Raw genomic sequence first — 16,533 nt, 5'->3', positions numbered from 1 at the left:
TTGGCCAAGATGGATTTGGCTGCCACTACTTCTGGATTTAGCCATCCAGATCCTATGAAGGTTGGACTGTTTTCCAACTCCTCTTTCAGATTGAGGGGTCCTTGCTGTATTTCAGCCTTTGAATCCCAAGCCCTCACAGCTTGAATGTTGAGAGGTTAGAAGTTGATTCCTTTCAACCAAATGAGGGTGTCTTTCAGGTTCTGCTTGCTTCTAGAAAAGATTCCACTAAGAAACTGTATAATTTCAAGTGGAGGTGGTTTGCTGTCTGGTGTGAGGGCAAAGCTGTAGATCCTTTCTCCTGTTCTAAATAAAAACTGCTTGAATACCTTCTATACCTTTTGAATCTGGTTTAAGATGAACTCCATAACGGTTCATCTTCGCTTATCACCATGTGGAAGATAAGCCCATTTCTTCTTGGCCTTTGCTTCATTTGGGGCTTGCTGTTGTACTTCCCATGAAAACCCCTACAGTGTTGTGGGATCTTATTGTCCTAACCTGATTGATTTTCATGTCTCAAGTGGCTTAAAAGAAGCTTTTATTTGAAGTATTTGACCTGGACGTCATTGCCTTTGGTGGCAGGCAGTTCATCCCGCATGGTCAGTGAGCTCCATGCTCATGTAGCAGATCATGCTTACACAAGATTTTATCCACATACATCCTGTTTTTTGTTGTTGTTGTTGTTGTTGTTTTTTAAAGGTGGTTTTAGAGTTCCATCATAACTAGTCAGCTGTTTTGCAAACATTCTTCCTGGTGAAAGTACACTGCAGACTTTGGACTGCAAGATGGTCTTGGCCTTCTATCAGGTGCAGTCTAAAGCCCACAGACAGCCCAGACAGCTGTTTGTTTCTTTTGACCCCAACAGGATGGAGACTGCCGCTGGTAAACACACACACTGTCTAATTGCCTGGCAGACTGCATCTCCTTTACTTGCACCCAAGCAGGGCTGAAATTTTAGGGTTATGTCACTTGTCATAATGTAAGAGCCATGGCTGCGTTGGTAGCCCTCCTGAGATCAGCCTCCATAGAGGAGATTTGCAAAGGTGTGACATGGTCTTCTGTCCACACATTGACATCTCATTACTATATTGAGCAGAAATCCTGATGGTGACAGCTGATTTGGTTAGACAGTCCTTTAGCATTTGCTCAGTGTCTAGAATCCAACTCCTCTTCTCCTCCTCCCTCCACCCAGCCTATTTTGTTTCTGTTTCAGGATGTTTCCAAAATCAACAAAAGTTCTAGCCTTGTTAGTTACAGGCCTGTTCTGTTTTTGTTTCCCTTTTTTTGTTTTGTTTTTTCTGTTTTGAACAGCCTGATCGGGCTAGGGATTCCCAGATGTGAGGATGTGATTTCCTCCTCATCCTTGGAGAAGGTGTTCTTTCAAGTCAGCAGGATACTTATTCTCTCATTCCCACCCTCCTCCCATAGTAATTGTGTTTTCTCCTAGGACAAGCAGGCTGCTTGTTCTCAGATATGGGTGATGTCCACGGCACCTCCAGGTCCGGAAAATCTTCCTAGCAACAAAGGTTGCTAAAGCCTTCGAGTGCGTGGGTGCACGTACCATGCATGTGCTGCCATCTTCCTGCCCATCGCGCGAGAGTCCTGCTTCAGTCTTCTTTTTTCCCCGTGATCAAGAGCGGCTGTTTACGGTGGTTCTGTGCCCCAGAAAAGAAGAGCCTTCGTCTTAGCCGGCTTTTCGTCTGTTTTTTCCTTTCTGTTTTTGTGCTCGTTCACGAGCTGTTTCGTTTTCTTTAAAAAAAAACAGTTTCCCTTTTCTTTAGTTTAGCCCTCAAGTAAGTTTCCTTTCGTTTTCGTGTGTGGCCATTTTGGCTGCCCGTACCAGTTTTCTCCCTTTTTTGTGCCCTTCCTTTGGCACCGTCGCAAATTTTGACTTCGTCGCCGCTATTTTTCCATCGATGACATCGAGGCTCGCCAGCGGCTTCAAAAAGTGTACTCCAGTGCAACTGGGCAATCTCAGGCACCGACCCTCATGTGTGGCATATCCAGTGCCTTGGGCCTGGCCATCGCCCAGACGCATGTAAGTTGTGTCTTAGCCTTAAAAAGCAGACACAAGCGTTGAGACAAGCTCAACAGGAACACCTGTTTGGAGCTTTGCCCGATACTTCGACGTTGACAGGGGTACCGAGGTCGTCTGCGGTGTCGATGTTGGCACCGGAGATTGCATCGACTTCAGGAGCGCAGACAATGGCTGTCCAGAGACCATCCCACGCTGGTAGCAGTGAACCATCGAGTGGGTCTCCACTTGCCTCAAGGGCTCCTGCGGTACAGGCCCATCAGGACCGATCCCTTTTGGACCCGACCCTAAGGAGGTGTGTGGATTCCACGTCCTCGTTGGTACAGAGAGGTTCCGGTGATGTACCTCGAGCTAAGGCAAAGAAGCACCGTCATCGGTCCCCTTCTCGTCACGGTACCGAGAGCTCTTGGGCGTCAAGGGAATCGGCACCCGTGAAGCGTCGACGCTGGGAGGACTGCTCACCCTCCGTACAAGAGGTGTCGATGCGCTGGTCTCCGGACAGCCCGGTACCACCGCCTCCTCGGCAGATTCTGGCCTCGACTCCTGCACTGACTCCACAGCTTTTCGCGACAGACACTCTTGACGAGTGCCTCCGAGCCATTCTTCCAGGGATCCTGGAAGGGCTGCTGCAACCGTCTGTTCCGGTAACGGGGCTGCTTGCGCCGTCGGTACCGTCGATGGATGTGCCTGCTGGCTCCCTGCCTGTGGTGAGGCCTTCGACGTCGGTGCCGCTTGCGGCGTCGGCCTCGGCTGCCACCCGAGTTGACTCCCCGTCGATGTAGATGGAGGGAGTTTCATCGCCGCCGGCACGGAAGTCAACTTCTCTGCATCGCCATCGAGGACATAGCTTCTCAGCGTCGAGACAGGCTTGGCTTCGGACTGCAGTCGGAGAACTCCTGTTCGATACTGAAGGAGAGGCCTCATGGGAGGCAGAGGAAGATCCAAGATATTTCTCTTCAGAGGAGTCTTGTGGCCTTCCTTCTGACCCTACTCCTTCGCCAGAGAGAAAGCTTTCTCTCCCGGAGAGTTTGTCTTTCTCGTCCTTTGTCCGGGAAATGTCTACGGCCATTCCCTTCCCGGTGGTAACTGAGGATGAGCCCAGGGCTGAGATGTTCGAGGTTCTGGACTATCCTTCGCCACCTAAGGAGTCATCCACTGTTCCTCTATATAATGTCCTTAGACAGACATTGTTAAGGAACTGGATGAAACCATTATCTAACCCCACCATTCCTAAGAAGGTTGAGTCTCCGTATCGGATTCACGGGGACCCAGAGTTGATGAAGTCCTAGTTGCCTCATGACTCGGGGGTTGTGGATTCTGCTCTCAAGAGAGCCAAAAGTACGAGAGATTTCGCCTCAGCGCCCCTGGGACAGGAGGCTCGGACTTTGAACTCTTCTGGGAGGAAGGCCTACCAGTCAGCTATGCTCATCTCCAAAATCCAGTCCTACCAGCTCTACACAAGCATTCACTTGCGGAACAATGTGAAGCAACTGGCGGACTTGGTCGATCAGCTCCCTTCGGAGCAGGCCAGGCCTTTTCAGGAGGTGGTCAGGCAGCTGAAGGTGTGTCGTAAATTCCTGTCCAGGGGTACTTAAGATTCTTTTGATGTGGCGTCCAGAGCCGCTGCTCAGGGTATAGTGATGCGCAGACTCTCATGGCTGCATGCCTCTGACCTTGACAATCGGGTCCAGCACCGGCTTGCGGATGTTCCTTGCCGGGGGGATAATATTTTCGGCGAGAAAGTCGAACAGGTGGTAGAGCAGCTCCACCAGCGTGAAACCGCATTCGACAAACTCTCCTACCGGGCGCTTTCAGCATCAACCTCATCAGATAGACGTTTTTACGGGGGAAGGAGGAATGCTCCCTATACTTATAATAAGCGTAGGTACAATCCACCTTCCCGCCAGCCTGCTCAGGCTCAACCCCAGCGCACTCGTTCACATCAACAGCGTGCGCCTAGACAGGCCCCCACAGCTCCCCAGCAAAAGCAAGGGACGGGCTTTTGACTGGCTCCAGGACAGCAGAGCCGCAGTAAAAGTGTCCATGCCGGACAATCTACCGGTCGGGGGGAGGTTAAAATTTTTTCACCAAAGGTGGCCTCTTGTAACCTCCGATCGGTGGGTCCTTCAAATGGTCCGGTGGGGATACTCCCTCAATTTGATCTCCAAACCTCCAAATTGCCCACCAGGAGCTCAGTCCTTCAGCTTCCAGCACAGGCAGGTACTTGCAGAGGAGCTCTCCGCTCTTCTCAGTGCCAATGCGGTCGAGCCCATGCACCGGGGCAAGAAGGGCTGGGATTCTATTCCAGGTACTTCCTTGTGCAAAAGAAAACAGGGGGGATGCGTCCCATCCTAGACCTAAGGGCCCTGGACAAATACCTGATTCGAGAAACATTCAGGATGGTTTCCCTGGGCACCCTTCTTCCCATGATTCAGAGAAACGACTGGCTATGCTCCCTGGACTTAAAGGATGCTTATACACACATCCCGATACTGCCAACTCACAGGAAGTATCTTCGATTCCATCGGGGAACACAGCATTTTCAGTATTGTGTGCTGCCCTTTGGGCTTGCCTCTGCGCCCCGGGTGTTCACCAAATGCCTGGCAGTCGTTGCAGCGTCGCTATGCAGGCTGGGAGTGCATGTGTTCCCTTATTTCGACGATTGGCTGGTGAAGAACACCTCGGAGGCAGGAGCTCTACAGTCCATGCAGATGACTCTCAAACTCCGGAGCTACTCGGGTTTGTGATAAATTACCCAAAGTCCCATCTCTTTCCAGTTCAACAACTAGTTCATAGGAGCTCTGCTGGACTCAGACAGCTCTGGCCTATCTTCCCGAGGTGAGGGAGGACAACCTTCTGTCCCTGGTTTCCTTGGCCAGAGCGTTTCAGCAGATCACAGCTCGGCAGATTTTGAGACTTCTGGGCCATATGGCCTCCACAATTCATGTGACTCCCATGGCCCGTCTTCACATGAGATCAGCTCAATGGACCTTGGCTTCCCAGTGTTATCAAGCTGCTGGGGATCTAGAGGATGCAGTCCAGTTGTCCACCGCTTTTCACAATTCCCTGCTATGGTGGACAATTTGCTCCAATTTAACCTTGGGACGTCCCTTCCAAATTCCTCAGCCTTAAAAAGTGCTGACTACGGATGCATGTCTCCTAGGGTGGGGAGCTCATGTAGAGGGGCTCCACACTCAGGGAGCTTGGAACCTTAAGGAATCAGGTCTTCAGATCAATCTCCTGGAGTTGCGAGCGATCTAGAATGCTCTAAAGGCTTTCAGGGATCGGCTGTCCAATCAAATTATCCAAATCAGACAGACAACCAGGTTGCCATGTACTATGTCAACAAGCAGGGGGGCACCGGATCTTGCCCCCTGTGTCAGGAAGCCGTCCAGATGTGGCTTTGGGACCGCCGTCACGACATGTTTCTCCAGGCCACGTATCTGGCAGGCGTAAACAACAGTCTGGCCGACAGGTTGAGCAGGATAATGCAACCTCACGAGTGGTCTCTCAACAGGACAGTTGTCTGCAAGATCTTCCGAGCGTGGGGCACCCCCTCGGTTGATCTTTTTGCCACTCAGATCAATCACAAGGTCCCTCAGTTCTGTTCCAGACTTCAGGCCTACGACAGGCTAGCCTCAGATGCCTTTTTCCTACATTGGGGGTCAGGCCTTCTGTATGCGTATCCTCCCATACCTCTGGTGGGGAAGACTTTGCTGAAACTCCAGCAAGACCGCGGAACCATGATTCTGATTGCGCCCTTTTGGCCGCGTCAAATTTGGTTCCCTCTTCTTCTGGAGTTGTCCTCCTAAGAACCGTGGAGATTGGAGTGCTTTCCAACCCTCATCACTCAGAACGAGGGGGCGCTTCTGCATCCCAACCTCCAGTCTCAGGCTCTCTTGGCCTGGATGTTGAGGGCGTAGATTTCGCCTCCTTGGGTCTCTCTGAGGTGTCTCCCGAGTCTTGCTTCCTTCCAGGAAAGATTCCACGAAGAGGTGTTACTCTTTTAAATGGAGGACGTTTGTCGTCTGGTGTAACAGCAAGGCCCTAGATCCTCGCTCTTGTCCTACACAGACCCTGCTTGAATACCTTCTGCACTCGTCAGAGTCTGGTCTTAAGACCAACTCCGTAAGAGTTCACCTTAGTGCTATTAGTGCTTATTATCGTGTGGAGGGTAAACCTATCTCTGGACAGCCTTTAGTTGTTCAATTCATGAGAGGTTTGCTTTTATCAAAGCCCCCTGTCAAACCTCCTACGGTGTCATGAGATCTCAACTTCGTCCTCACTCAGCTGATGAAAGCTTCTTTTGAGCCACTGAATTCCTGCCATCTGAAGTACTTGACTTGGAAGGTCATTTTCTTGGTGGCTGTTACTTCTGCTCGTAGAGTCAGTGAGCTCCAAGCCTTGGTAGCCCATGCTCCATATACTAAATTTCATCACAACAGAGTAGTCCTCCTTACTCACCCTAAGTTCTTGGCCAAGGTGGTGTCAGAGTTCCATCTGAACCAGTCAGTTGTCTTACCAACATTCTTTCCCCGTCCTCATACCCACCCTGCTGAACGGCAGTTGCACACATTGGACTGCAAGTGAGCATTGGCCTTCTATCTGGAGTGGACGAGCCCCTTCAGACAGTCCGCCCAAATGTTTGTTTCTTTCGACCCCAACAGAAGGGGAGTGGCTGTCGGGGAAACGCACCATTTCCAATTGACTAGCAGATTGCATTTCCTTCACTTACGCCCAAGCTGGGCTGACTCTTGAGGGTCATGTCACGGCTCATAGTGTTAGAGCCATGGCAGCGTCAGTGGCTCACTTGAAGTCAGCCACTATTGAAGAGATTTGCAAGGCTGCGACGTGGTCATCAGTCCACTCATTACTGCCTTCAGCAGGATAGCCGATGCGACAGTCGGTGCTGCAGAATCTGTTCGGGGTTTGGAATCCAACTCCACCCCCCTACGCCCATTTTTATTCTGTTCCAGGCTGCACTCTGTTAGATGTTTCTTTGTATTCCTCGTAGAATACCTGCTACAGGTAAGTAACTTCGCTATATCAGCTAGAATATTACTTTCCTGGTCCTGTATGATGTTGGTGTGCAGGAAGACGTGCATTCTAAAGGCTTTACAAGATGAATCCTGGAGAGCATCTCTTCTGCAGTCTCCATTGGATGATGTCACCCAGATGTGAAAATGTGTCCTGCTGTCTTCTGAGAGCACTTTCTATAGGTGAGTAACTTCTTTCCTTGTCATCAGCAGCAGATGAATCCATTACGAATGGGTTGTGTCCAACTACCAGCAGGGGGAGATAGAGAACACTGAAAACCATAGTGCCTCTAGGACGGCTAGCTTCATCTGCCTCTCAGCATTTCTCTATCTCTCAGCAGGGTAGGACGCAGCTTGTTCAGCTCCTTGAAAATTTCTGCCTGGGGAGGCTCCTGTGCTTGGCCAGTTGGGGTGTTGTGGCTGATGGTGCCCACTTTAAAGGCACATAGGTTTGCCCTTTCCCTGCCTTACCCATTGTGGATGCAGGCACATAGGTTCACCCTTTCTCTGCCTTTCCCACTTCCCCCTTGTGGATGTAGGCATATAGGTTCGCCCTGTCCCTGCCTTTCCCACCCTCTACTGCCTCTGGAGTACCTCTGTAGCTGTTTGCCGCCAACTTTCCTCACAGCGTTAAAAAAAAAAAAAAAAGCGCTTTTTATGCGCTGCTATTCTGAGGCTTTTATTGACTGCAGCGTGACTGGAGCTCAGTGGACTCAGTCCTTTGAGGTAAGAGTGGTACTCAGCTCCTCCAGGGAGGGCCTGCGGACGGTATTCCTTTTGGAGTGATTTTGGCGCTAAGCCGCCATTTTGTATTTTATTCCACCGTTTTTTGGCGATGGCTACCGAAAGAGTTAAGCGCTGCTCCCGATGCAAGCGCAGATCAGCAGTGGGGCTCTGTAAAACGTGCTGTATAGACGGTGGAGCCAGTACGAGCATGGCGAGCGAGGAGTCTTCTCGCTCAATGGAGCTGGCAGCAAGGCGCCATCTTGGAAGCGCTGCATGCTTGACCCCCGCGGTTGTGGAGGAGTCTGTGAGCAGAGGGGCGCCTCGGACCAAGGCTATCATAGGAGCTCCGTTCCCCATAGCGCCTAATTCGGAGACGGGAGGTCAGGCTGAGTTTTTCTCCCCTGAGTTTGTGCTTATTTTACATAAAGCCTTTATGCTGAAAAGAGCTCTGCTGCAGGTGTCTGACACTGCGTTGCTACCTGGTCTCCTTCTGACTGATGATGGCCCGGGGCATATGTCAGAAGTGGATGCCCCTGAGCGTTGGATGCACGCTAAACATAGACGGGTAAATTCCCTGTCGGAGAGTGGCGCACTTCCCTCCCCGGCCCCCCCCCCCCCCCCCCGTCCCGTGGTCGGGCTGTGGGGACTCTGAGGGATCTGGCAGGCCTTCGTGGTCTGAGGAGCCAGAGGAAGGTGCCGGTTTCCACTGGATCTGGATGATCCCACTGCGGTTCGGATTTTCCACTGCGATGAGCTGCCAGCGCTTATCTCTGATGCCTTACAGGCCCTCTCTATTGATGATCCTGTTCGAGGCAAGGCCTCCTCTGGTACTCTGAGGATGGCGAGTACTAAGAAGCCTGATCGAGCCTTCCTTTGCATGACTCCATCCAAGAGCTTATTTCCGCTCAATGGGCTGACCCCGAGGGGCCCTTGAAAGTGGCCAGGACGATGGGGCATCTTTACCCTCTGAGAGAGAAGCACTTGGCTCATTTTGGAATGCCTAAATTGGATACTGTGACAAAAAAAGACTAGCCTCCCAGTTGAGGGAGGGGTCGCCCTGAAGGACATTCAGGACCAGTCCCTGGAATCAGCGCTAAAATGGTCCTTTGAGATTTCAGGCCTAGCCTTAAGGGCGTCTGTTTGCAGTTCTTATGCTGCTCGAGCCTGCCTTTCTTGGTTACAACAGGCAGTGGAACAGCCCGTGGATGGGTGTTGGGAAGACATTTCCACTTTCGGGCCTTGCCTTTTGGCCTTGCCACAGCTCCCCGAACCTTTTCAAAGGTAATGGTGGTAGTAGCTGCATTTCTCAGGCAAGAGGGTATCCGGGTTCACCCGTACCTAGATGACTGGCTCATCAGAGCGGACTCGGCAAAAGAGAGTCGTCATGTCACAGCCAGAGTGGTACTAAGACCCCATCTCAATCTCTTGAATATTTGGGGGTCCTGTTCGACACGGCCGCGGGGTTTGTTTATCTACCCGACCAAAGGCGGTGCAAGCTTCAGAATCAGGTCCATCTGCTCCTGAGGATGCCTCGCCCACGAGCTTGGGACATAGTCCAGCTGTTGGGGTCGATGACGGCCACCTTACAAGTGGTGCCATGGGCGAGAGCGCATATGAGACCTCTGCAGATTGTCCTGCTTCAACGATGGACTCCGATGTCCCAGGATTATCAACGCAGACTCACGTGGCTCACTGCGGCCCGATTCAGTGTGGAGTGGTGGCTCTCGGACAGCATACTGCGGTGAGGAATGCCGCTAGCGCTTCCCGATTGGTGCCTGGTGGTAACGGATGCCAGCCTTGAAGGGCTGAGGAGCACATTGCCAGGGAAGCTATGCCCAGGGTCTTTGGACACCCAAGGAAACGGGGTGGTCCATCAATAGTTTAGAACTGAGAACAATATTTCAGGTGCTTCTGGCCTTTCACAAAACCCTGGAGGAATTGGCTGTCAGAGTTCTGTCGTACAGCACGACAGCAGTGGCCTACATAAATCGATAAGGCGGCACTCAGTGCAGAGCGCTGGCTGCGGAGGCCGCTCTAATTTGCCACTGGGCCTAGCTACATCTGCAGCTTCTGTTAGCAGCTCACATAGCAGGTCAGAGCAACGTGCAAGCCGAATTTCTAAGCAGGCATCAAATCGACCCAGCGGAGTGGGAACTGGCAGATGAAGTGTTCCTTCAGATCTGTGCCAAATGGGAAAGCCCGTAATGGATCTTATGGGGTCAAGCACAAATGCCAAAGTCCCGTTCTTTTTCAGCAGACGGAGAGATCCTCGCTCGGCGGGGTTGGATGCCTTGGCTCAACCCTGGCCTCAGGGCCTCCTGTATTGTGTTCCCTCCTTGGCCCTTAATAGGGCGGCTCCTCCTGCGAATTCGGCTACATCAAGGAGTGGTGATCCTCATTGCCCCGGATTGGCCCAGGTGGCCATGGTATGCGGACCTCCGGCGGATGCTGGTGGAGGCTGCCCTTCCTTTGCCTCTGGTTCCGAACCTGTTGACGCAGGGCCCGGTGACCATGGAGGATCCATGCCGCTTTGGTTTTACGGCATGGCTATTGAGAGGGCGCAATTGAGAGACAAGGGCTATTCTAAGAAGGTCATCTCCACTCTCTTGCAGGCCCGCAAGTGTTCCACTTCCGTTGCCTATGCTCGGATCTGGCACCAGTTTGAGGCTTGGTATGCTTCTAAAGCGATTACACCCATGCGGGCTTCTGTCTCACCAATACTTGACTTTTTGCAGGATGGTGTACAAAAAGGCTTGGCCTATAATTCCCTGCGTGTTCAAGTGGCAGCATTGTCATGCTTTCGGAGGAAGGTTGCTGGCCTCTCCCTGCTTCACATCCGGACATTGCACGGTTTCTGAGAAGGGTGCTCCGGCCTCCCATGTGGGCCCCTTGTCCGGCCTGGAACCTGGGGCTAGTATTAAAGGCTCTTCAGTGTTCACCCTTTGAGCCGCTGAAGCGAGCTTCAGAGAAGGATGTGACTCTAAAGACGGTCTTTTTGGTGGCCATTGCATCGGCGAGACGGGTATCTGAACTCCAGGCCCTGTCCTGTCAAGACCCTTTCTGCAATTCTCAGAGTCCGGAGTAATGGTACGTATTGTGCCTTCCTTCATGCCTAAGGTGGTTTCAGCGTTTCACCTAAACCAGCCTATCTATTTGCCGTCCTTTACTAGGGAGGAGTTTCCGGAATCTTTTGGGCAGTTGCACCTCCTGGATGTGCGCCAGGCTCTGTTGCAGTATCTGCAGGTGTCAAATGCTTTCAGGACCTCTGATCACCTTTTTGTATTGTTGTCAGGTCCTCGCAGAGGGTCTCCAGAGTCTAAAGCCACTATAGCCCGTTGGCTTAAGGAAGCCATTTTTTCTGCATATCTGCTGTCTGACCGGCCTCCGCCTGACGCCTTTAAGGCTCATTCCACAAGAGCCTCTTGGGCTGAAACTGGAGCACTCTCTCTTCAAGAGATATGTAGTGCAGCAACTTGGGCTTCTAAGCTTTAATTTGCCCGACATTACAGGCTGGATGTGGCAGCCAGGAGGGACGCGCTTTTTGGAGCACAAGTGCTGGCGCGTGGTGTGGCTTGTTCCCGCCCTATCTAGGGATTGCTTTGATACATCCCATTCGTAATGGATTCATCTGCTGCTTATGACAAGGAAGGGAAAATTAGGTTCTTACCTTGGTAATTTTCTTTCCTTTAGTCACAGCAGATGAATCCATGATCCCTCCCTGATTGACTCTGTTTTGTGTTCAGTTTTTCCTGCAGACATGTTCCCTCATTGGGAGAGGGTTAGAAAACAGTCTTTAGGATTTCTGTTCTACTACAGGAGGTTGAGTTCGTCCCTCCTTTGTGTTATTGCTCCTGTTCTGGGGCGTTCGTTCGCTATGAGGAAAGTTCATGTTTGCGGTTTAACACTGCTTTGGAAGCTTCAAAATACTGAGAGGCAGATGGAGCTAGCCGTCCTGGAGGCACTATGGTTTTCAATGTTCTCTATCTCCCCCTGCTGGTAGGTGGACACAACCCAGTCGTAATGGATTCATCTGCTGTGACTAAAGGAAAGAAAATTACCAAGGTAAGAACCTAATTTTCCCATACTGCCTTTAGTGGTACTACAGCTAAGTAGTTGATAATGTGTAACTGTTTCTGAAACTGGTAGGAAATCTGTCATTTTTAAGCAACAACTCACCCCCCCCCCCCCCCCCCCCCCCAAAAAAAAAAATCAGTTGTTCACTGGAAAATAAGCATGATTTTTTTTTTTTTTAATTTAAATAGATGCTGTTGGAGTGATGAATGGAGAATTCTACCAGGTAAGCCATACTGAAAATACTTTTTTTTTTTTCTTTTTTTTTTTTGGTGGATGAGAAAAGAGATCATCTCTGGCTTGGCATTCATCCAGAGTTGGTAATGCTAGGGCAGCACATCTATTGCGCTAATTCAATTAACATATTAAATTGTAACGTGCTACTGTTAATGGCTGCATTACCTCTGTCTCTCTCTCTCTCTCTACCTCTTCCCCCCCCCCCCCCCCCCCACTATCTCCTACTTACCAGCACCATCCTGAAGTACTTATTTTTCACCTTTCCCTCCCTTCCTGTAACCTCTTTGTGGCCCTTCTTTACTACCCTCACCCCATCCTCCCTCTCAACTGAAGAGTTGTTTGCCTTCACATCAGAATGTGCCACTCCTATATCATCCCCTCCTACTTCTAGGAGATTTCAGTTTTCCTCCTCCTGATTTCTGCTCTTCTTATCTCTCGCTCAACATGTTTCTGGCGCTACCTGTCTTGCTGGTAATACCTTGGATTTCGTTTTCACCTCTTGCATATTTACTGTCTCTCCTTTCCTCTCATTTAACTCTCCGTGCCCTGGTCTGATCACCTTCTTATCAGCTTTCCTATGTCTTTTTCCTCTCCCCCTGCCATCACTGAGCCCAACCCCCTGCCTTTTCATACTTTCAATTATTATTATTATTGTACCCCGCGTTTTCCCACATAATGCAGGCTCAATGTGGCTTGTGGTTAGGGTGGTGGATTTTGGTCCTGGGGAACAGCTCCTTCCATATCATCATGCTGATCAATCCATAGACTGGTGGGTTGTGTCCATCTACCAGCAGGTGGAGATAGAGAGCAATCCTTTTGCCTCCCTATATGTGGTCATGTGCTGCCGGAAACTCCCCAGTATGTTCTCTATCTCAGCAGGTGGTGGTCACACACAGCAGCAGCTCTGGCTAGGCCTCCAAGCCTAATTTTTAGGTTTTGTTGAGTGCCTGGGGTTGAGGGCTCTTCTTGAGCAAGTGCAAACCTGGTGGCGCCAGGTCCCTCCTTTTCTCCCCCCTCCTGCTGGCTCCGTTAAAAAAAAAAAAAATTTTGAACGTCCTTAAGGGCGTTTATTTCGACGTTTATTTAAACGTTTATTGCAGCTACTCACTGGGACACCAGGTCATTACAGCTCGGAGCGAGAAGCAGGTAATTTTTACCTTTTATAGCGGGCAGGGGGTTCCCCGATTGATCTCCACGTGGCCTATGGCGTCGGAGGGCGAGGGCGCGAAGAATCGCTCCCCGGACCGCGTGTGCGCTTCTAGCGGGGATGCGTGGGTTTTAAAGTCTGATTCACCCTTGTTGGGTGTCAGTTTGGAGGCCGGTCAGTGTCCCGGGTCTTCCTCCGGCGCGGCGGTTTTTCCCGCCATAAACGTCCATCCCCCGCTGCTCGCCTCCGCCATCTTGGCCGGCCACTCTGCTCGGACGGCTTCTTCTTGGGCCGCCCTTGAGCTGGGAGACGTTCATGCCATGGCCGCCCTTGATTTGGGCGACGGCAAACAAGCGGCTAAAGTTAAGCGCCGTTCTTCCCGCGCGGCTCCTTCGCGGAGTGTCGCGGCGGACGCCATCTTGGATGCGCAGCATGGTTCTCCCCCGCTCTTGCGAGCGCCGGTTGAGGGTGCGTCTAGGGCTGTGGCCCAAGCTGCTGAAGTGCACAGTCTGGGGGGTTTCTCCCCCGAGTTTATTTTGCTGCTGCATCAGGCCTTTCTTATGCAAAACGCTGCCCCTTCTCCCTTGTCCGATAAAGGGGTTGAGGCCCCCGGAAGTAAACGCCCTCGGGTGGATACCCAGGCCTTAGAGGACGCTGTTTCCTCTGATGTAGATGAGGGCAGCGTATCTGAGTTCTCCCAACGGTCCTTTGTGGATTCCTTGGAGGAGACGGATTCCCGCTCGGATGGAGCGGATGACCCCTCTGCAGCACGGATCTTTCGCTCAGAGGATTTGCCCAACCTGTTATTGCAGGCCATGAGCATTTTGAAGATTTCCTCTCCGGAGGACGTCTCTCCCTCAGCCCCTGTTGGCTCCGCCATTATGCTGGGGACGAAGCGCCCGCCTAGAACCTTCCACGTGCATGATGCCATGCACACCTTAATTTCGGCTCAATGGGATGTCCCGGAAGCGAGCCTCAAAGTGGCTAGGGCTATGTCCCGGCTCTATCCTTTGCCTGAAAGTGAGCGTGAGGCCTTTGTTTGGCCTACCGTAGATTCTTTAATCACTGCGGTGACTAAGATAACGGCGTTGCCGGTGGAAGGTGGCACGGCACTAAAGGACGCCCAAGACAGAAGATTGGAAGCAGCTTTAAGGTCGTCCTTCGAGGCGGCTGCCTTAAGTTTGCAGGCCTCAGTTTGCGGCTCCTATGTGGCCAAGGGCGTGCCTGACGTTGGTGCAGCGGGCTTACTCTCGGATCCTTCCTTGAGGGCTGACTGGCCGGCCCTGGAATCAGGGCTTGGCTTATTTGGCAGACTTACTGTATGATGTCTTGAGAGCCTTGGCTAAAGGCATGGCTCAGACAGTCTCTGCGCGGCGCTGGCTTTGGCTGAAACATTGGTCTGCGGACCACGCCTCTAAGTCCCGCCTGGCTAAGTTGCCTTTTAAAGGCAAGCTGCTCTTTGGGGTCGAGCTGGACAAAATCGTGACCGATCTCGGCACGTCTAAGGGCAAGAGGTTACCAGAGGTCAGGGCTCGGGCCAGTGCTCGCCCCGGTATCTCCAGAGGACGGTTTCAAGAAGCCCGTCGGTACCGCCCGGGCAAGTCGGGCTCCTCTGCCCCCTCTTCCTTCAAAAGGAACTTCTCCCCCAAGCAGCATTCCTTTCGCAGAGACCGCCGTCCCGGAGGTACGCCCTCCGGTCCTCCCCCAGGGTCTCGTACCCAATGACTGGGTCTTGGTCCATGGCCCAGTGCAGATTGGAGGACGCCTGTCCTCGTTTCTGGGCGAGTGGACCAAAGTAACTTCAGACGCTTGGGTGCTGGAAGTCATCAGAGACGGCTACAAGCTAGAGTTCTGCCGACCCTTAAGAGACGGGTTTGTACTCTCTCCCTGCAAGTCTCCGGTCAAAGCTGTGGCAGTGCAGCAGACCTTGGACAACCTGATCCGCCTGGGTGCGGTCGTTCCGGTGCCAGAAAATCAGATTGGCAAGGGACGTTACTCCATTTACTTTGTGGTACCAAAGAAAGGAGGTTCTGTCCGGCCTATCCTCAACCTCAAAGGGGTCAATCGGGCCTTGAAAGTGCGGCACTTTCGCATGGAGACTCTCCGCTCTGTTATAGCGGCAGTGAAGGCAGGAGAGTTCTTGGTTTCCTTGGACATCAAGGAAGCGTACCTGCATATTTCCATCTGGCCTCCTCATCAACGCTTTCTGCGTTTTGTAGTCCTGGGACGACACTTCCAGTTCAGAGCCCTCCCTTTCGGGTTGGCTACTGCTCCGCAGACCTTCTCCAAAGTAATGGTGGTCATCGCGGCCTTCCTGCGAAAGGAAGGAGTACAAGTCCATCCTTATCTGGACGACTGGTTGATCCGAGCCTCCTCTTATGCAGAGTGCGGCAAAGCTGTGGACCGGGTAGTTGCTCTTTTGAGCTCCCTGGGATGGATCATCAACTGGGAGAAGAGCCAGCTGCGCCCGACTCAGTCCCTGGAGTATCTGGGAGTTCGATTCGACACCCAAGTGGGCAGAGTGTTCCTGCCAGACAATCGGATTGTCAAACTTCAGGCTCAGGTGGACCAGTTCCTAGTAGCCTCTCCTCTTCGGGCTTGGGACTATGTGCAGCTGTTGGGCTCTATGACGGCCACGATGGAAGTAGTGCCCTGGGCCAGGGCTCATATGAGACCACTACAACACTCTCTGCTGCAGCGCTGGACTCCGATGTCGGAGGATTATGCTGTGCGCCTTCCCTTGGACCCAGCAGTGCGCAAGGCGCTGAGCTGGTGGCTGCAGACAGACAAGTTGTCTGCAGGAATGCCTCTGGTGACCCCGGAGTGGATTGTCGTCACGACGGACGCCTCTTTGTCGGGCTGGGGAGCCCACTGCTTGGGAAGGACAGCGCAGGGGCTCTGGTCTCCTGCAGAGGCAAAGTGGTCTATCAACCTCCTGGAACTCAGAGCCATTCGGTTGGCGCTTTTGGAGTTCATCCCGGTACTGGCGTTGAAGCCAGTACGGGTCCTGTCGGACAATGCCACGGCTGTGGCCTATGTCAACCGCCAGGGAGGTACCAAGAGCGCCCCTCTAGCCATGGAGACCATGAATCTATGCCAGTGGGCGGAAGCGAACCTGGAACAGCTGTCAGCGGCCCACATTGCCAGAGTCATGAATGTCAAGGCGGACTTTCTCAGTCGCCATACCTTGGAGCCCGGAGAGTGGCAGCTATCTGCTCTGGCGTTCTTGGACATCACGAAGCGCTGGGGCCAGCCGAGCCTAGATCTGATGGCGTCATCGGCCA

General features: G+C 52.3%; 1 protein-coding gene across 2 annotated transcripts in view; it reads left to right on the top strand.

Moving 5' to 3' along the window:
• CLTA (clathrin light chain A) overlaps positions 1 to 16,533 on the top strand; it is a 234,748-nt gene that overhangs the window by 77,363 nt on the left and 140,852 nt on the right. For both annotated transcript variants that reach the window (XM_030194359.1, XM_030194358.1), the window contains exon 2: positions 12,057 to 12,091. In XM_030194359.1, coding sequence (XP_030050219.1) covers positions 12,057 to 12,091 — 35 coding nt within the window. The remainder of the gene's footprint in view (positions 1 to 12,056; positions 12,092 to 16,533) is intronic.

The sequence above is a fragment of the Microcaecilia unicolor genome, chromosome 2 (assembly GCF_901765095.1).
Source record: "Microcaecilia unicolor chromosome 2, aMicUni1.1, whole genome shotgun sequence".
NCBI classification, from domain to species: domain Eukaryota; kingdom Metazoa; phylum Chordata; class Amphibia; order Gymnophiona; family Siphonopidae; genus Microcaecilia; species Microcaecilia unicolor.
The sequence above is the reverse complement of the archived record's forward strand: the minus strand, read 5'-3'. Positions and strand labels throughout refer to the sequence as shown.